Genomic DNA, 21,621 nt, shown 5'->3' on the forward strand with positions numbered 1-21,621 from the left:
AAAAAATGCTTTATTTGGCCCTGGTGTTTATATATATATATTTCATATATATATGTATCAGTCACGTATATTTCATATCTATACATTTCTGCATGGTGTCTCTCTCAAAACTTCAAGGACAGTGGATGGATGTCAGAGTACTGCCTTTTTGAAACGGCTCTCCTGAGTTTATCATCTGCTATCAAGTCACGTAAACTTCAGATCTTGCACTGTAATATCTGTCTTCAGGGGTGCATGGTCAATACAGCCTGTATTTTCTTCTCTCTCTGACATCTTGTGTGAAATTTGCTGTTTGTGGCTTCAGGGCATCAAGCTCTTTCCTGGTTTGTGGAAGGGTTTGTAACTGGTAATTGATGCAGCTTTGTCAGGGTGGTTTATAGCTTTATGTAGAGTCTTTTATATAGTACTTCCAAATTAGACTCCTAAAAAGTAAATGTCCAAAGTTATTCATACTGTGTATTCATGAATGCTGTGATATTCGAAGTGGTGACATTTTCTGAATAGAAACCTTTGTTCAGTATTTCCTTGAATGAGATATAAAGCTGTTCTGGTGAAAAGGAACTGTTCTGTATAGTTCTGTGCTGGACTTGTCTCTCTTGCGTTCATGCAATATATTTTAGAAGAATTGGAGTTGTTACTGGCTGCCTATTTGCATATTTACTGGCTTTTGTGCATCAAGATATGTCAGCCGTCTCTGTTCCTTTTTGCTTGATCTTATCTCTCCATTCCATTTCAGGAAAAAATTCTTAGAATCTCCTTCCCCCCGGCCCAGCCTTGGAGTGTGCTTTGCATGCAGAATGTTTTGAGGTAACAGGGAGTCACGTTTGCTTTGCACTGGCTGCATACTGTTGCTTGAATTTAAAACTGGTGCTGAAATGTAAATTTTCGGAGATGACTAAAATCCAAAGGAGTTATTTGTCTTTTGTAGTGCACCGTAGCTAGCTTTGCATTTTCACTGACTTCTTACAGAAAGGGGCCACAGTTGTTGCTAGTGTTGGCTATCAGGCCATTTTCTTTTTTCTTGACATAATGTAACTTACTAATTATTGTGTTCATGGTAACACAAGACGCATCCAGATTAACATTTAAAAACAACACAACCAAAGATTCTGGCAGTATCTTGTATTCCTTCCCGTTCGTTTAATTTAGAGTATTCCAAGTAGCAAGTGATAAAGCAAAAGGAGATTCTGCACAGCAGAGCTTTGGGTGGGTAACGACAGCTTCCAGAATCGTGGAATTGTTTAGGTTAGAAGAGACCTTTAAGATTATCAGGTCCAACCCTTAACCCAGCACTGCCAAGCCCACCACTGAACCACGTCCCTAAGGGCCACATCTACGCGTCTTTTAAAAACACCTCCAGGATGGTGACTCAACCACTTCCCTGGGCAGCCTGTTCCAGTGCTTGACAACCCTTTTGGTGATGAAATGTTTACTAATATCCAATCTAAATCTCCCCCAGTGCAACTTGAGGCTTTGTCATCTTGAAAGCTGAGGAATTCCTCCTGGTGTGGTAGCAGAACTGTTAGTGGGAAGGTTTCAAGAGGATATTTAGGAGCATGCGAAGGTGCAAAATCCTAAACCCCAAAAGAGTGAATAAAAAGAGCCTGAAGTTTGGGCTATGGTGTTTTAAAAATGGAGAGAGATGGCTGAAGAGGGATGAAAGCAAGTTTAAATTTCTTTGCTTGATTCCTACCCTGAAAAAGGAATGTCTTACAGGAAGGAATATTGTGTCCATGCTATTTAGTGTATGAAGCCATAAATGGCAGTATAAATTTTAATCTAGATCATAGAAAGTTAACCAAATGTGAATCCTTGCATATCCGAGCAAGGGCTCTAAGGCTTCCTTGAGGATACTGAGTTGAAGTCTGTCTTTTCAACTGGCAACTGACAGTGTTTTAAACCCTACCTTAAAAAACCCCCATGGCAGATACTGTATCAGTCCTTGAAATATGTCCCAGTTTTTGTGGCTTTACAATCCAGTTTTCTTATTTCAAGGAACAATTCCAATTTGTCTTGCTGTGTTCGTGTTGTGCAAACAGACAAAATGGGCTATATAAAATGCTGTGTAAATCATAAAGTAAATGGAGCTCTTCCTTCACTCGGGTAAGTAAACTCAGAAGTCTGATGGCCTCTCTCTAAAGGTAACCTGCAAGTGTTTCTTCAAAGGGTTTTGTCCTTTTTTGCTTTGATGTGTTATAAAACAAACAAATAAATAAAAAACAAGCCCCAACCCCCTCAAGTATGATTAGTATCAGTTGTTCCTTCCTTGCTTTTCTTGCTTGTCAGCTGCAAGCTTGAAATATTTGACTGAAGATCTATTTTTTATTAAAGGGTGATATTGGTTATTAAAAAAATTAACCCTGCTTAGAGGGTTCACAGCACAGGGATGTACATTTTTCTGGTGATTGAGTTAATTTTCTATTCTGTGTTTGTGGCTTGAGAGTGTGACTTGTAATTTAAAAATGGAGCAAGTGGAAAACCTGCAATCCCTATGAATATAAAGGTATACATTTACTTAGCCTTCCATAGGGATTGCTGCCTGTTCAGTTACCAGCAGACTTGTGCTTGAAGTCTCAATAGCTTTGGTGAATAAGCCAGGGACTGAGCAACGTGCCCTGGGCTGCCCAGTGTCCCGAGGGGTGATCCCATGTGCTTTGGGCACGACCCGTGAGTGGCAGGATGGTCCATGGGGAGCTGGTGGTGCTGCTTGCTGTGCATTCCCTGCCTGACAAACCTCAGCCTGAAAGCAGTATGTTTCAGCAAAGGTGGTTCTCTGGATTTTTCCTCAAGGAAAAAAAAAATCACTGCTAACACGTCACATATAATTTAAAATATCATTTAAAGAAAAATATTCTAGCTAGCATTTAAGGTTTTTTACATGGCAAAAATAACTTTGGACTTAACTGACGGAGTACTAAAAGCTGTCTGAATTTCAGTGTTTGACTGCCAGCTCTGTCATGCTGTTACAGGTGTATGTCAGCATCACTTTTCATATGCAGACGATGAGAGCAGAAAAGGTTTTCCCAACAAATAACAACAGCAAAAATTATATTGCACTTTGCCTTGAAAGTTGTATTTTTTTTTTCTCTTCAATGTGGTATCCTCTATGCGTATCTGTAAAACTTGGGTTTAGGTGATGTCCTGATTGAGAACCTTTGAGTAAGAAGATACGCAAAGACATAACGCACTACGGTTATACACACTAACACTTTTTTGTTGGCTGTAGGAAAACAGAGGCACATTAAAAGGAGAAATGGAAGAGTGACACCACAAGTTCATTATGAATGGGGTCTGGATTACTGCGTTGCTGTGGGGAGTGCAGTGTTTTGGTAACGGTATCAGCATTCAGTGTAAGGCAGGAGTAGTAAAGCATACAAAAATGTAAACTTTGGATCCCATGATGCTAGCTTTTGTGGGTGAGGGTGTGCTGTTGTGTGATGAGCTGTGCAACAGCCAGAGTTGAGGGTGCTTATATGAGGTCTACGTGCTTTCCTGCAGTGTGTATTGGCAAGCAGAGCCCTGTTCCTGTGGGACAGACTATGGGAGATGGAGTTCAGGAGCGGAAGGGGATGTGTGTATGAATGGTGGTAGCTGGCAGTCGGTTCCTGCCAGTGGCATAGTAGCTGCATTAATAGGTGTGTTTTGCAGGGGCTATGTGTCATCTGGATTTAGAAAGTGGCATCGGTGTTGTCCTCAAACAAAATAGCTTTTTGAAGCTTGATAATGAGTGTTACACTACTTAACTGGGGCATGAAAAAATGTAATAAATAACTAAGTGGCTCTTCCCAGGGAGTGTGTCTGGATGAGGCTGGGTGGGCAGTCATGGGTGTGTAGGACCCTTCTGCCTGGAAGGGGGGTGAACTCCTGTGCTGGATAAGGGGAGATGGAGGTGATGGGGCAGAGCTGACATCTTCAGACGTCATTTTCTGATTCTGAAGCAGTGGGAGAGTCCAGAGGGAAGTTTGTATCATGCTGTATGAATCTTAACTGATGTTAGTCTGTGCTGCTAGCATGATAACACTTGGTTTGTTATTTGGATTTTCTTTTACTGTTTTCCCTATGCCAAAAAAAATATTGGGTATCCATGTTGCTGATGATTAAAACACACAAACTGTTCTAATATCTCTCTTTCTGTGTTGCTATTTTGCAGTGAACAGCAGAGGGCTAAATGTCCACTTGAAAATGATGCAACTTGTTTGGGGAGACCTTGGGGCATGTTTCTTTCCAAGAGCATGACAAAGGTCAGAACTTTAAAAGCACGGTAGTAGTAGGTGGGAATGGTTAGCGTGGTTAACATCGTGCACTGAGTACGGGGTATTTGTGAACATGCGTAACAAAGTTTCTGGTTAAACTTTAATGCTGGTTAAAACTAGCATTGCCATATAGTCAGTTCCAAAAGAGACTTGGGGAAGTGTTTTACTAGACAAAAGAATTGTACGAATTATGTGACAGAATTGTTTTACTGTTCAGACTAAATTATTTTCTCTTGGTAATCAGATAGCATTCAATTAAAAAAACCCACCAAACTAGACTAACCTTAAACAATGTTTGTTCTTTAAAAAAAAAAGTCAATATTTTTCTCCAAGTTAATGAAGTAATTAACAGTGATTGATGACACATGTACTCAGCTATTTTGTGCTGGTAGACCAGATGGGTTAGGCACAGCTAGTGACCAGTAATTTTGATTCTTTGTCAGAAGGAACAAGAAGTTCAGATGTGGGCTGTAACAGCTGAGGTACATGAATAGAAAAGGTGGATGTTTTTCTTTCTGCCTTTCCTTACCTATGCATGAGGATTTGAAAAACAACCCCAAGTAAAGAATTGTGGGTTGTTCATTTCTAGTAGTTAAGAAAGCTGAGCTAGAGTGAAAATGTGGTTGGTAAGTTGAAGGTTTTCAGTTGTTTCCCAAAACTAATTACATAAAGGTGTCTGTATCCGCGGGCCCCCCCCCCCCTTTTTTTTTTTTTTCTCCTGGCTGTATCAAACTGTTTTGAAAGAGAAGGAATGATGGTGTGTCTGCACAAGCAGTTGAAAAAATAAGCCCCTGAAAGCTGCATCATTGAGGAAGCCTGTGGAAAAAACGGTGGCTGCATCAGTGAACTTTTATTGTGATCCAGTTTTTCCCCCCTTGGTGTCTGCTACGCTAGTAGCGTGGAGGGAGACGATTTAGCGAGTATCTTGGTATGGCACGCTGAAGATGGGTGTCAGCAAAGCAGAGAGATCTCAGTGCTGCTGAAATGCTTTAATGGGACTTCGGTATAGTGATACAATGGTATGTTTTAAAGTGTTGGGATACATGAGAGGTTTCTGAAACTTTAATTCGCATGAATTAGGGGGGAACTTAATATGTTGTCAGTGTTGTGTTCAGATCACAGGCATCAATAGGAAGCTTCAGCTGTTCTGGAGTTTGCATGGGAATGCTTCAGTCCGTGAGACGAGCTTGCTGTCTGCTGGTCACACAAACTCTTCCTGGCACTGAAAACATCGTCGGGGGATTTTAATTAAAAAGTATATAACATTTTTTTATCACTTTCAGTCAAGTATTTAAAAGGAGTTTTGATTTTTGTGCATCTGAATTACTGTAGCTAGGGTGATCTGCAAGGAAGGAACGAAGAAATGAGACGGATGTTGTCCGTAAACTCACAGTATTAATTTCCCTTCTGTCAAGTGCTGCTTTCAGCTCTCCGATTTGACTGCTTTCAGAGGCAGAAATACTAGGATGGAGATAAAACACGGGATGAGGGAAGAAGAGGGCTTTAGAAAAAGCGAAGACGGTAGATTTTTATAGGTAACTGTCCAATTTGTACCAACTCCTCCAAGGCTTCAGAGCAGCTGGAACAGGCTCCCGAGGCAGACTTTTATCCTTTCTCCCTCCCACGCGGATCCATCTGTGAGACTGCTTGTTCTTGCTGCTCTTGCTGAGAAACTGGATCGAGCTCAGAAGCATCCTGCTCTTTCAGACCCTCTGCCAGAGTCTTGCTAGTCAAGGAGGGCTCTGTAATCCCGCAGATCTACATATTCCCAGGTTTTACACACAGTCACTTGCATTTCTGAATCTGCAGCTCCTATAGAAGAGCTGTATTCTTGCTTGACTAAAATTTTTTTTCAAGCTGTTGACCACTTCATGTTGGAGTGTCCACAGGGTGAACCGGAGGTATTTCTACAGTTGCTGGGGTTCCCAAAGATGACTTTTTGTTCAGTCTTGGATTATGCATTGGAGTATTTATATCCACTCATCGTTCACTTGGTTATTCCCAAAGCCTTGTTTTTTTGCCTCTACGAGTATTTGAGATACTTGCAATGCTGCTTGGACGGCAGTGCTAGTTGAGGTCTAAAACCAGAGGAGGTATCAGCAGATCCTCCAATAGTATTGCTATTGGTGTGAAATCTGTGGAACTAGAAATAATGTTAATGCTCTTGTGTACTCCTAGCAATGAAGGAGAAGGGCCATAAAAAGTTCTGGGGTTTCATGGTGTCCACCGGAAGATCTGAGGTTTTTCTTGGACGTGGAGGCACCTTCAACTTTCAAAGCAGCTGTAACTGTTGATCAAGGTGGTGATTTGCAGAAGTGTCTGTAGATGGGACCATGAGGAATTTTGTGCAGAATACGTAAAAAGCATGTTCTTCCAAGCAGTCCTTGCTTTAAAGCTTAGTGAGGAAAACTTGCAGACTTTTGCTAGGGGCGAGTTCTAATAGTGGCAGGTATGTGTTGACTTAACATTGAAATGGGTGAAGAGGTCTTCACTTCTACTGAAACATCAGTGTCCCCTGTGTTTTCAGTTTGGGCTGGTGTCTTAGCATTTGGATTTACATAACTGAAATGCAAGGGCTGCTACCAGAGATCAGTCTGAGCAGCTGACTTCACTTTGAAACACAACTGAAAAGAGCCTGAGCAAGGCAGCCTTGAAGAATCTGTGTGCTGTGGACATTAGTAGTGGAGTGTTTCTTGACAATAAGAAGCAAAAGGGTGTGAAACTGTAGAAAGCAATTTTTTTCTTGATTATTTTTATTGAGCATTTCTGTTACCCATAATTAGATTAATTAATTCTGTATAGGTTTGCTACCCTTGAATAGCTGTGGATTAGTTCCGTGTTAATAAAGTAGCTCACAATTAGTTAATAGAGTCTTGCCATTTGCGGTGACTGTTAATTTTGCTTTCCTTTAATGTCTGATGGTGACTTCGGTACATGTATAGCCCTGCTTATATTGCAAAGGATTGCTTAACAAGCCACTGCCTGAAATAATAGCAGGATTGCTCCAAAAGCAACTGCCAGGGACTGTCTAGCAATGTATTATAGCCTTCTCTGAAAGAACTGCGTAAATACAGAGTAGGTGTTGGTTATTCTTGAAGTCTTAATGCACATATACTGTAATTTAACACTTAGGACAAATACGGTTAGAGATTGAATCTTTTCCTGAACATTATACCATACAAAACCTGTCACAAAGTTAAAATGTTTAGTGTGAGCATATAAGCAATAAATCTTCATAGGGTGTATTTGAAAGTGGAGGTTTAAGGGAGAGGTAGGAACACTGTATTTTTTCTACTTTAGGCTGTCATATGAGAATAGCACTTGTAATGGCTGGCATTGAAATGTCAGCGTTTGCTAAACAAATGTACTGTGTTTTAATTCCTTGAAGTACTGGGTAATGCTTCTGTATTTTTTAAATGGTTAGTACATCTGGTTTATTGTGTCGAGCTTTTGATCTTAAAGGTAGGTATCTCTGGTTTTGCTGCTGCAAGGTAAAAGTATGAAAACAATGAGTTTGGCAAAGATGGGTTGCCTTAGTAGTAAGGGCTAGGCTGGTCAGCCTGGGTCTGTACTGACTGTGATGTGTATGTACCTAGTGTACTGTCGGTGAGAAGCTATTTGATAACAGCTGTATTAGGTTGGGTTTCCTGTTTAATTGTTAGTTACACAGTTATAACCGTAACGAAGGCTTCAGGTACTCTGATTTTGCTCTCTGCTCTTTGAAGATACCGGAGTGCAGTTTACATACTCCCACCTGCCAGTTCACTTGAGTGTTTTCTTTCACTTAATGATTGCAGGTGTACTCACCACTTCTGTGGAAACTAATTAAAGAGTTTGGTATGCGATTTCAGTGCAATATAAAAAAGTTATATGGAGTAAACTTTGTATTTTGCAAGATGGGACTGTCAGATCAGTGTAGGACAAAGCAGAGTTGAGTTGATTTGGTGACGCTAGGTTGGTGTGTAGGTGGGCATTCGTCTTTAAAGGTACTTGATTGCCACATTCTCCAGCAGCATCCAACACAAAGTACCTTGGGAGGTGTTTCACAACAGGACATGCAAACGGTGACATTTCTCTGAAACACTCTCCTGTGAGCTAGTGACTTGTCTCATGGGTTTCCTGGCCATGTGCAGAAGCACTTGGTGTTTGTCCTCTTGTCTAAGAAGTTTGTCCATTTGCTTTGGAATTCAGGAAGACTTTAGCTTTTTCCAGCACCCCAGGGCAGAGTTTCTTAGTGCAGCTAAGAAGGGGCATGCAATGGTCTCTGCTTCAGCTTGCCACCTGAAGTTTCTTTTCTGATACCTTCTCTCCCTTCTGTGTCCACCCAACCTCTCTCCCAGAAAACAAATGGGAAAAACTTTTTGCTCTGAAAGAAACAGGTGGAAAGCCGAGTGATTGATGACTTCTCTGTTTTAATCATGATTCTGCATCACTGTAATATCCTTAAGTCACCTCTGTCTTGGCTGAAGACTTACCTGCTTCACCTGTATGAGAAATTTGTGCCATGCCTTTCCCTTTCTTTTTCTTGTCCTTTTGAAACTCTTATACTGTGAATTTGGAAATGGAGGGGTAGTATCCAGATCTGCAAAAAATATTCATGACTTTGGAGGAACTGGGCTAATATGGCAGCAAATTTGCTGTTCCGTTTTTATTTTCTATTACTGTCATGGTATTCTAGTTTCTCTTCTGTCCACAGCTGAGCATTAAGCTGATGGTATATTTTACAGTGCAGCCTGTTATTCCTGCAGTATGTGTTTAAAGACAGAAACTGTCTTCGGAGACTTAAAACTGTTTGAGAGGACGTCTGATGTTGTTTGAGGCTTGGAGATATGTTTTCTGGGGGAGGTCTGTTTGAGTATCTTTGAAACTGTAGAAAACCAGCACTTCTGTAAGTGGGCGTTGCTTGTGAAACTTGGTCTCCTGGGACAGATTCAGTAAAGCTGTATTTTGCTTGAAAAGCAGGAGTTGAAGTGATGTTGTCAAAGGGTTCCGTGGGTCCTCAGGACTACCGCTACTTTTTTTGTCATCTTGCAAAGTGGTAGCTCTGGAGACGTGGTCCTTAGAGAGAAGAATCAGCCTGGGAGACTGTTTCACACTGCCTCTGCTCTAAATAAAGATGCAGTGAATCATTTTGTGGTCACAGTAAGTTATTATTGTTTTCAAACAGCTATATGCCTCTTCCTTGTCCCCTCCTCCTTTCATCTATAGATCCTATATTGGCAGTATTTTATAAACAACCCCTGAAAAGCAAAGGCAGCTTTTTTTCTTTTCTCTGGGTAAAGTTCAGGATCTGTTGTCAAAGGAAAGATTTAATCAATAATCTCCAACAGAGGCACTGCCTCTCATTAGCTCTGTGAGTCTGTGCAAAGCACATGCATGCTGCAGCGTTGTGTTGTTGGCAGGCTGTGTGTTATGAGTAGGAATTCAAGCAAGCATCAAGATGATGTTGTCATTATCTTACATGGAGCATGTGGCATTTAACGATACTATTTTCCTGTTAATGCAGGAAGGAATCTAATAATGGTTGACTATTTTTTTTGGGGAAAAAAAAAGTGTTACTGGTATTTAATCTGCCGTGTCAGGCAGAAGGATTGGTGACGATGCTTTTTGGAACATGGGTGTTTCCATGGCTTCTGGAGACCAAATTCTGTGGTGTTGGAGTGCTGCTAAAGAAGTGCCAGGATGTGAAAGGTGTTCTAGCATCCTTTTTGCTGTTGTCTTCACGGAGCTGGCTTCCTTGTCCTGCTAAAATGCAGTGTCTTCTGCAGAGTTTTTAACATTTTTAGGGGTCTGAAAGGCAAAGCAGCTTTCTCTGGACCTAGAAGTAACCTTCAGAGCACAGGCGATGGGTATAGTAGGTGTATGACTTACACCATGTTTTGATGCGTTGAGTCAGCGAGCAGTTGGGTTCGTTGAACTGAGGTTTTAAAGTGATCTTGTCAGCTGGTTGTAGTGTTGATGGTATGTGTCTGAGAGGGCCAGCAGATGAAGCAAGGTCATCGATAGCTGGGTATCCTGAAGCAACCAGGCTGACTTGGCTTAAAACAATCTTGAAACTTCACCCTTAGGCCAAGATTTTTATCTTGGCTGAAGTACCATAGCAATTTAGGCTCTGAAAAATAGAGCTTTGTAAATAAAGCTCTATCATAACTTTAATTACTGGTTACTGCACATCTGTACTTGTGACTAGTAGAGAGGCACATCTGGAACGGGCTAGGAAGAGGAGGGTGAACATTCGTACCGTCAAAATATTTGTATGGCAGAACTGTAAGATTCCTGTTACTTGCTGTTTTATTTTTGTTTTTTTAAAAGGTTTCAGTAGCTGCAAAATGTATGGAAACAGGGTTGGAGAACTGTTGGATTACTTACATTTCCTAGTTCACGTGCAGTTCTGTCTTAGTCGTTGCTTAGATGCCCAGTGGGGAAAAAGGGATCTTAGAAAGCCTGTGGAAGGAATAGTGTAGAACCGAGTTGTGGAGCTATTGTCTGTGGTTTTGGGGGGCAAGCCTGGTCATGCAGTTGCAGAAGAAGAAGGTGAGGGACCTTCTGGTTTAGAACGCTGTTTAATGGTTTTGTATTTAGAGCCATGTGCTTTTTCCCTATAGGCGTTATTCCTGTGTCGCCATGTGTGGTGGCCCGGCCTGTTGACAAATTTGCCACTGTTTTCTTTGCAGCTTCTGGAAGAAACAGCCGAAGTCTCATGAAAGTATTTTAAGCAGACACATTCCTTCCCTGACATAACTGCTGGAAGGTCTGCCTGCCATACTGCTGAGGACTGAGCGTTTTGTGTGATGTATTTACTGGTAGAAGATAAATACAAGAAGAGCTAAAATGGCCAATAGTCCCCTTAATCTAGGGAAAGCGCATAGTAAGGGAGGGTTAAGGCACCAAACCAACTGAGAAATAAGGGGCTTTTGCTGAGGCTGCAGCCCCTCAGTGTGTCTCTTACTGTATGGTGACTGCAGGTATAGAGGCTCGTTATCAGCTGGTGACAAGGAGATGACCACACACTCAAGCTGTGGCTAACTTCTGAACCAGAGATGTGATGAGGATCAAGCAGCAGATGCACCAGCTGGCATGGTTTTATGGAGCACGTGCTCTTGGGCATACCCTGGTAGAAGTAGGCTGAAATAAATAGGCATTAATTTGCTCTTTGTGCTCCTATTCCAGACTTTTTAAAAAAAGCAGCAGGTACCAGACCCTGAACAATTCTCCTGCGAGGCAGGAAGCTTGATCATACCAGTTCTGTTTGCTACACCGTATAATATAAGAGTGTTCTACACACTTGCTTGTCTTAGCCTACGGTTCTGCTTGGTCTTTCTGCACCGTCGTCTGAAATGTGCAGTGCCATCCACAGTCCTGTGTGGACACTTTGGCTGCCCTGTGCTCTGTGCCTGGGGAAGTACTCCATGTGAAGTGCCAAAGCTGGCACAGGCACTATGCCACCGATTGTTGTCTGCCAAGAAAATTCACCTAACCGGCCGGCAACCCCGGGGCTCGCTTGGAGACGGCAGGCAGGCTAAGCACGATCCTCCCGTGGCAGCAGTTGTCCATCTCATTCTGCACCCTGGAGCCCAGTGAGTCTGACCTGAGCATGTGTGCATGAAGCCTGCTGTGCCCGTGATCCCACTCCCCCCAAAAAAGAAAGGTGAGAGACACGTCTGGCCAAAATAGTTGGTTATGGAGTTACTCACAAGAGGATCGTGCTGCTATAAACAAACATGTACTCATCCCTATCACATACGGCGTGTGTCTGGGTTAGTAGTGGGCAGGCTGCCTAAGCTGCTCATCCCGGCCATGACCCAGTCCTTGCTGGTGCCTGAAGAGTTTGCAAGGAACGTGCTGCTGGGTGTGTGGGGTGGACTTGCTGTTCTTCTGGCTGAGATGTGCAGGCCAGATGGGATCGCTCTTGTCCTGGAAGGCAGTGGAGTAGAAGTAAAGCAAGCTCTGGTTTTTGCTGTGTGTGTTTGTTTTTTTTTGGTGGGGTTTTTTTTTTTTTTTTGGTTGTTTAGTTTTGGGTTTGTTGTGGTTTTAGGTGTTTTGTGTTGTTTTGGGATTTTTGTTCTTTTTGTTTCTCGTCGTTGTTGTTTTTAAAATCATAGAATCATTTAGGTTGGAAGAGATCCTTAAGATCATCGAGTCCAACTGTAAAAGGAGAGCATTTGTTTGGAAAATCCTATAGGGCTCCAAATATCTTAGACAAAGGGGTAGACAGCATTTTGCTTCTCCCAATTTGGGAAGGGTTTTTGTGAGATAGTGGCAAAATGACAAATTTATGTAAGAATTGTTGCAGGTAGGGGCCTGACAACAACTTTTGACTGCTTTGGAAATGTCTCATTGGACTGCATTGAGATCAGTACAAGTGGTAACTGAAAACTAGAGTTTGGTGGTGGGATGAGTTGGGAAAGGACTGCTATCTGTATTCTGGAAAAGTCCATTTTGCTTATACTTTCCTGCATTTCTTCCAGAAAGCTGAGTAAACATTAAAAAAAAAAAAGTGAACTAAATCCATACCTTTTCCATCTGATCATGGTTACTTTGTGATCTCTGCTCTGACCAGCCACTGGTATTACTAAATCATGCAGAAGCTTCATATTTTGGGTGTGTCTCATGTCTGACTGAATTTAGATAGACCTTTGGGTGAAGAAGTGGACTAGGTAAACCAGTAGTGTTGGTAAGTGGATTTGCTGCCACTGTTTAAGTGCAGTTTTGTTGGGAAATGCGTACACATCTTCTCACTGTTCATGCAACATATTTCCTTCTTGCACTGTTAAAACGAGTAGACAGAAATCTGTTAACTCTGTTCCAAATCCTTCTTGCCTACAGCTGAGATTGCTTATGCTGCGGTTTTTATTGGAAATAAATGGTGTTAATATTTTTGCTAATGCTTGGTCTAAACAGGATGTGCAAATTAATGGAGCTGGAAGATGAACGTTTGGGATGGCAGAGATCTGCAGGGATTAGAAATGACACTTCAGTAATTTTCTCTTGAATTTGACATGTAACATGTGATGCGTAACATGGAGTGTCCCAGGTCTCTAAAAATGCAGGATGGGCAGAGGAACTTGGAGAGTTGTAATGCCGAGATGCTTGGGGTAGAGAGAAGCAGCCGATGAAGGAGGCCTGTCAGTGAAATACAGCAAGGAAGGCCTCTTTGCTCGACAGCGTCTGCTTGGGCATTGCCCTGCACACCAGGGAAGTACCATTATAAAGCAGGGCCCACCGTAAGCCATCGTGGTGGTGTTCAAGTCAAGTCTTAGACCTGGTTTTGCTGCCTTGTTGGAAAGGAACACGGATATCTGAGCATGGTGAGAACTCTTCTGAGAAGAGGTGGGACTGCTTGAAGTGTACTGGCACAGGTAGACTGTGTACAGATGCTCATTGTGCAAGCAGTAGTAGTTACTATCGTAATCATCCCCCGCCCAAGCGATATTGCTGCCTCTTTGCTGGAGGTCACCACACCCTCAGATCTGCTGGTGGAGCAGTTTGGGGTGAGCGCTCCCTCCTCTGCTTTGAGCGGAGTCAGCTGGATTAATTTCGATGGGTTAACTAGTTGGCTTCTGCCAGCACGCTGACTTCATGTCTGAAGTGGGTTAGGGAGTGCTGGTTATAAACCGTTCTGGCCAGCCAAGCCCTGAGGGCAGAAGTGCCTTGTCAGGGCAGCGAGGGACTCCTCTGGGTGCCAGCTGTCTGTTAGAACGTCCTCCTGGGTATCCAGGAGAGGTTATCTGTTGGGAGCCTCAATGCCGATGACTTTTTCAATGCAAAGAAGGGAAGTAACCTGTGGTTGTGAAATACTTTGCATAAAGGACACAATTTGGTTTAATCCATTTCAGTAGCTTTTGCTGGTAGCATGTGTCAGCGGCAGGCCTCTCTATGTATGTTAAAACAGCAATCTCCCCGATACACCCTGCCTGTAAAACATGGCTGTTTAGAAAAACTAGATGCCACTTGGTATAGTGCCACACACCCACCCCCCAACCCCAAAAAGTGAATTTCAGGACACCTTGCACCAGGTTCTTTTGGTATAATTATTGCTGGTTGCATTAGCCGTAACCATCCGTGGGGGTTTCTATAACCTAGGGTGTCTCCTGCTTTTATATTTTTATTTTGGGGTGGGGGGCAAGGGTACAGTAGGTTGCTAACTCAGTGGGTTTTTTCCTCTCTTCTTCCATCTAATATTCAGCTTAAAAATAATTTGGAACAGTGGATTTTTTTTTTTCTCTTGGGGCAGTATGAAGTTGCTTCTTAATAATCTGCTGGAGGCTCGGGTCGAGTGGGAGTGGAATTGATTGTGTGGGTTTTTTTCCTTCCTGCTCCAAGACCACTTCTTGGCACTGAGGAATTTTTCTTTAGACTTCTTTGGGGAACAGATGCATGAAGTACAGTTACCACTCATACATATGGCTTTTAAAATATGGAAGCTGTTGGACTGAAGTGGCTTCATATGGTGCTGTTGGAGAATGAGAATTAACACACAAGTTTGGGTCGTTAAAGACTTGAATGTGTAGTTGAAAAGTTTTTTTAATTTTTTAAGTAATGTTAAATATTACCCTGCATTTTTATGGTTATTAATCAAAATTACATCTGTAACTGAAAATTACTGTCTCTGCAACCTTGAATGCCTAAAATAGTGCCCTAGTTTAATCTTTTCTTCTGGGGATAAATATGTTATATAATGTTTAATTTAAATGATTGTAAATCTTAATTCTCTAATGTAGACATCTTTTTCTTTAATTGCAGGTTCCCATTTTGAAAGCCATTAGAAGATATTCTGCCACCCTGTTGGATTACTTCCTATACAACTCAGCATGTCACTGTGCCCTGGATTTTATAAGGTGGCCATGATTTAATCCCCACTTCCAATTTCTATGTATTGGTGAAGCATTGGAGCTCTTTAGAGCTGCTGTTACTTGCGTGGAAACTGATCCGTCTCAAATCCTTTCTCCAGAGGACTAGACGTTACTAGCAATGAGCTCCCAAAGCCATCCAGGTAAGGGCAAAACCGCTTCAAATCTAGTTACGGCAGCAAAACACCATGTGTTTGTTACACGAACAGACTTTTTATTGTGTTGAAATGATAATCCAATCCCTCTCCCTGTACTGCTGCTTTGTTTAAAGCAGAGCCTTTGTGTGAAGGTGGAAAATTGTGTTGCTGTTACCAGTTACAAGGAAATCTTGCCATTTTAGGTTTGTCATTGCTGCAGTACGTATCACTGACAGTTGGAGGTATTTTCTAGAGATGGTAACCAGATATTAAATTTGTTAAATCTATGCTGATAGATCTTAACGGCATGTAGTGTACCTCCAAGGAATGGTCATGGTTCTGCTGGTGTGTCTTTATTGATATTTGAGAAAATCTGACTTTTAAAGTGCTTTGTAGTAGGAAAGTATAGTTTTGCTGGAACAAGAGTCAATTGATCCATCTCATTGTTGTCTGGGGGATTATCCCTAATGTGCCTTGCAATTTAAGACATAGGATTCACCCCTACAAAATTGCATGTTTCTGGCTGTCAAGAGGATCTATAGATACTCAGTTACCTGATTTCTATCTTAAAGTTGTCTCATACGCTTGTATTTAACTGTGTTAGGCAGAACTTTGTGAACTTGTGCTTTGGAAGAGGAATTTTAATTGTGCTCTGAAATGCTTGCTTTGACTATTTCAGTTTATGCTAGAGAGAAGGCTGGGAAGGAAGTAATCCAACAACGACAAGGCACGTGAAAGTACTTACTTAACTATGCCTTTGAGAGATTACTTTTGTGACTTCAGTTTAATCAGTTTTGGGTTAACAGTCAAATAAGACTGAAGTGTTAAAAGCCAATGAAGAGCTCCTGTGACTAACAGAACTGTGTATTTGAGGGGAAAGAATTTCGTATTTGCTTCAGAATTACTTGTAACAGCCCATTTGCGTTTCTGAGGCTGGGAACAAGAAACTGCTGCAGTGAATAGGGATGCTGGAGTTTACAAGCAGCAGCATAGAAAATCTGATCCTTGTGTAGGAACTAAAAGGAGTATCCAATGTTACCAGTATTACCAAAAAAATATATATCTGGCTTCTACTTTCATAATGTAAGCAGTCTTTTAGATTTTGAAACTTGCTTCTGGTACTATGGCGAGTTGAGAAACTATATTCAGAGGAGTAGAGTGCACATAGGTATCCACCTGTGACACACTTCTTGCAATGTCATGTTTTTCAAAGAACTGTTCTTCAAATAAGTGGATAGTTGCTATTTGAATACTTCCCTGTCTCAAATATGAGTGATACTGAGGAGCTAATGGCCACCTGCTTTTTTTCTCATTGTGGTGGGATAGGTTAAATATATACCTATATTCAAAACCCAACAAACAAATATAACTTGATATTGCTTTACTAATAATGAGTAGCTCTCCAGATACTTGGGAACGAGGAATGTCCTTCTTAGTTTGGCTGTTCTATTGATGTAGGAGTATTGAAAGCCTGCTGCTGACTTAACTTATTTTCCTTTAATTCATCTGCTACCCGCCCTTTTTTTATGGGCTTTTCTATTTTTTTTGGTCTTGCCTGTTTTTACTGGTTCTGCTTCTTTTGCTCAAGTTCTGTGCTGATGGTGTAGCAGGGAGTCACACGTAAAAAGGGCTGATGAAAAGAACAGAGAAGCTCCTCATGTAAGAAGTGTTTCTGTAATCCTAAAAATTGATTTGAGCCTACATTTTCTAAAACTGTGTCTCGAGTGGCTCTTGCAGAGGAGGTTGGTCTAACCAAAACCCAGGGGAGTGGCAGCTCAGCTGGAGGCTTTGGACATACGTGTGTTCCCCTGTGCTGCTGTTCTTAAACCTTCTTGTCACATAAGACCTTAGGTGAGGTGTGGGATGGCTCCGTAAGAATTAAAACTGTGATTACTGTATGTTTTGTAGAAAATAAGACTACTAATAAGGGAAAATATTGTCTGCTCTGGTAGTTAGCCATTTCAAATGTAAAGAAACTATTGCAGTTCTGTTATTTAGAAATACACTTAAACCTGCTATAGATAGTGATACTTGAAATGAAAGGCGTGATAGAAACTCGATGCCTGTCATCAGCTGGTTCACTTAAAGATCATTTAAAGGTTGAAGAACTTTCGTACAACTGAAAAAGTGGAAGAAATGATCTTGCGGTGCTATTTTTTTTAATGGATGGTGTTCTGTAGTATGGTAGATGGTGTATGGATGGTGCTTTGTATGAAAATATTTTCAAATGGTATCAACTTCCTCAAATTCAGGTGAGGCTGCATCTGGAGTACTGTGTCCAGTTCTGGGCTCGCCAGTTCATGAGAGACAGGGAACTACTGGGCGGGCCCAGTGGAGGGCAGCGAAGACGGTGAGGGTACTAGAGCATCCCTCTTTGTGAGGCAAGGCTGGGAGAGCTGGGCCTGTTTAGCCTGAAGAAGAGAAGGCTGAGAGGGATCTTACCAGTATCTACAAATACCTTAGGGGTGAGAGTCAAGAGGATGGGGCCAGGCTCTTTTCAGTAGTGCCAAGCAACAGGGCAAGGGGCAGTTGGCACAAACTGTAACACAAGAAGTTCCATCTGAATACGAGGAAAAAAATTCTTTACCTTGAGGGTGGCAGAGCCCTGGCACAGGCTGCCCAGAGAGGCTGTAGGGTCTCCTTCTCTGGAGACATTCAAAACCCACCTGGACATGATCCTGCGCAACTTGTTCTAGCAGAACCTTCTTTAGCAGGGCATTGGACTAGATGATCTCCAGAGGTCCCTTCCGACCCTGATCATTCTGTGGTTCTGTGAAAGTGTTACTTCTTATGAAATGCTGTTGAGAAATTCTCCCTGTGCCCTTTCTAGGTGTTAGGTTCTTATTTTGGTGGTATTTCCAAGTGTTGAGTTGAAATTCTAGCGTATCACCATGGCTTTTTACCCCTGGCTTACATTGTGGTATTCTTACTGCTTGTTTCTCTTTTAGAGTCAGTTTTATAATAATTGGTAGAAATATTTTCAAAACCTTGCCAAAGATGACATCTGGACTTCTCATGTCAGTTATGATAGCTATTTTGATTATACAGCTACAGGTAATTATTACTAATGATGTGCATTGTTTAAGGGAAGGCTCTGGCTTAACTCAAGAGCCTATTAAACCTTGCTTCAATGGATATGAGCTTTCTTCTCTAATCTTCTCGAAACCTATCACTAATGGGATGTTTTAGGAACAGTGCCATAAAATTGTTGCAGTGTAGATGAATGGAAGTGGGTTGGGTATTTTTTTTTTTTTCTTTCCTTCCACTCTGCAAAGCTCTCTTGTGCGAATTTTTGGGTACGGAAGGCTTCTCACTGAACAAGGTGAAAAAATAAAGAAGACTTTTAAGTTCTCCAAGAAAAGTATTTTTGTCCATCATCACTGCTATTTCTTTTGTAATGTTTTGGGTAAGCTTTCTTAGAGAGTAAGAAATAACTTTTGGAGAAGTAAGAATACCCAGGCGGGAGAAGTTAATTCTCAAGAACTTCCAATGGGTAAATCGATCTGTCTTGAGCCCTAGACGCAGGGCAAAGACCTTGAATTTTGTTTTCTGAGCCAAAGGCTCTCTCCACAGTCTGCTACTTGAGCTTTGGGTGAAGACCAGTAGCTCTTGTGAACTTAACTTGCCACACGGAAGCATGAGGAGTGGGAGAAGCAAGTGGGCTGCTGGTGCCCCTCTTGCCACAAGCACCCTGTGCTCGTCACCGTGTGGTGCCCGCTGCTGTGGAGAATGACCAGCTCCCTTCAGGTGTTGGTAGACTTGGTGGGTTCCTGGGCAGGAATGGGAATGGCTTTGGGTGGCCCTGCTGGGCAGGGGGAGGGAGGGGGGAAAGGGCCTGAAACTGGGGCGTGGGCTGGCAGGAGGACAGGCTTTCCCCTGCGGTGGTGGACCTAGTTAAGACAAAGCTCAGAGGCATCATGTGCCCTTTGGCTTTTGGCAGACGAGTCACTGCTTCTTCCAGCGCTGGAACAAAGCTGAAAAAAATTGCTGAAATTGTGCTATAAAAGATCAAGTTGCTGCAAAGTATAATTAAGAAAATTAGGCTAATTAAGATAACATTTAGGATTATGACAAAGCTTGCGGGGGGAGGCAGGGGAAAGCGTGTTTAATTTCACTTCTTAAACTGTTAAGTTGCCCACAATTGAAATTTACCTTACATAACCTGTGGTACTGCTGCTGCTCATCTTCCCCAGGCTGGCTGGGCTACGAGTGTGTGTGGGGGGTTTTTTCCTGGTTTTCGGTTTGGTCTCATATTGTGTCGTGTCCCACCCCCACCCCCCCCCCCACCCCCCCCCCTTATTGACCTTAAATGATTTCTTGCGGTCGCTGTCTACCTCCCCCCGTAATTTTCAGTGGCTTGAGTTCACTATCATTTGGTTCTTTAATCAGTAAAGATTGTTCTGCTGATACTAGTTATACATAAAGATTAGTTTAAAAAAACAAAACACTTAAAGTTAATCACTCAACTGATTTGTATTTGTTTAAAGTTCACTTTCCTTTGTAAAAGCTGAAAATCTCCATGTTCAATGAAGCATTTTGTTTATGAAATGTTATCTTACAGGAATTAACCAGTCTGAATGCAAATGCTATATTCTTTCTTCAGAGCTACTCTTGCGGAGATGCAAATTTCATTTACATTTTGAAATGCTGAATGTTTGATAATTAGGAATATTGAAGTTTAAGAATGAGCTGCCTATCTGATATGGAAAAATCTGCAGCAGGATCATTAAGACTGAGAGGAGATACTAGAGAAAGCAGAAAGCTTCATGATCACACAGCACTGGCAGAATGAGTTAGCAAGTCATGTGCTGTGATTTGCTCAATTGATAAGTACTTTTGTATGGTGTTTTATCTGCCGAGTGCAAGAAGCCACTCTCCCTTCGTACGCCATGGCTCAATGAGGCATGGAAAGCCATTTCATGCAGTATACATAAAAGCTTTCCCTGTTAGCCTCTCAAACATCTTGCACCATCCAATAAATATTTTATGTGTTCTCTTTTTAAAGATTAAGAAGTTTCTGTGGAGATGCATTTCAAACGGGCTTTAAATGACACTGACCTACTTTCTGGCAGTAATGAGTCTGTTTCTGTAAGTTATCTGGGGGCAAGATCATTCTTTCAATAAACATAAGGACTAGAGGAGTAAATTCCAGTCATCCTTTAGCAGGGCTGGGGCACAACTGATACTTGGTGGCTGTTGTCTGGAAGAACATCTGTACATGGTGTATCCCTGCTTCCCCCTACCTGTCTGGTGCTCCAATTCATTGCAGCTGGATTATTCTAGACTGGGTATTCAGGCTCCTGTTTACAAGGACAAGTAAAATACTACTAGCAGTGAATACAGGTAGAACCTCATTATCTCTAATGCTTGCTTTTCTCTGTCTGGAAATAAATATTTCTGGAGACCTGTCCTCTTCCAACACTGCCACATGTGTGCTTCATGGGAAGCTGAAGTTTTGGGGAAAAGTGCAGCAGTTTGGCAGGCCCAGCAGAGGTAACGAGCTCCTTTGAAAGGATGCTGCCACCTGCCCTTTACAGCAGTACAGTAAGCGTTGAGCGTGTGGAGTAGGAGCTCAGCAGCAAGAGCTACTGCTGTGCCTTGCAGCTCTTGCCCTGAGTAGTCTTGTCCCTCAGATTTGGGGGGACCTTGAGGTTGGTTGAGAAGTAAACTCGGCAACAAGATCTGACAGTAAGAAGCTTTGGTTAGAAGAGCTGAAACCCCTTGCAGATGGAAACTGGGCACGTGTCCATTTACTTTTCTTTCTTCAGCCCATGACAGAATACCTACTCCACCTGCATTCTCATTCTTATGCATGTGTAAGCTGAGCCTGTCCTGGATTTCCTCTAAGAAAAACAGTATCATTTTGAGGACCCTGAAAGTTTGAAGGCTGCTACCAGGAAACCTGTGAACTTTTCACTTTCTGGAGCATCAAATGGTCGACACTTTCTGTACAAGGTTTTTATTGTACCCTCAAAAGAGAAGAATTGTTTTGTTCTTCAAGTTGAACCCCAAGTTGAAGTTCCTCCTAGGTCAGCGTCCCTGCTAAGTACATTCCTCTCATTTCTACTTTTTCTTTAAATGCGGTTCTTACACTTTGGAATTCTTTAAAAGCCTGTTTCTAAAGTAAGTTTTTTAGCCTGTGATGTATCCTGCAGTGCAAAGATGAGAAGCAGGTACTTATGATGAGAGGCAGAGAACTCTGAATTATTTTTGAAAGGTACAGGGTAGGAAAAGGATATAAAAAAGGCTGTACTTTTAAAGTCAGATGATAATGTTTAAGATGGAGCTTGCTTATCACTTGGAAAGGAAAGAAACCTTTCTCCCTATGGTTACTACATTTTTGTTACTCACTTTTGGTCAACCTCAGTTTGACTTGTATCA

At 41.9% G+C, this 21,621-nt stretch overlaps 1 protein-coding gene across 4 annotated transcripts in view; it reads left to right on the top strand.

Annotated features, from left to right (window-relative positions):
- The window catches only part of HDAC4 (histone deacetylase 4), a 267,127-nt gene that overhangs the window by 12,872 nt on the left and 232,634 nt on the right, over window positions 1-21,621 (top strand). For 3 of the 4 annotated variants that reach the window (XM_055717631.1, XM_055717628.1, XM_055717629.1), the window contains exon 2: window positions 14,997-15,246. In XM_055717631.1, coding sequence (XP_055573606.1) covers window positions 15,225-15,246 — 22 coding nt within the window. In that variant the 5' untranslated portion in view covers window positions 14,997-15,224. Of the gene's footprint in view, window positions 1-4,150; window positions 4,242-14,996; window positions 15,247-21,621 lie in introns of all 4 variants that reach the window. The other variant, XM_055717630.1, reaches the window with a different exon arrangement.

This window comes from Falco cherrug, chromosome 8 (genome assembly GCF_023634085.1).
Source record: "Falco cherrug isolate bFalChe1 chromosome 8, bFalChe1.pri, whole genome shotgun sequence".
NCBI classification, from domain to species: Eukaryota; Metazoa; Chordata; class Aves; order Falconiformes; family Falconidae; genus Falco; species Falco cherrug.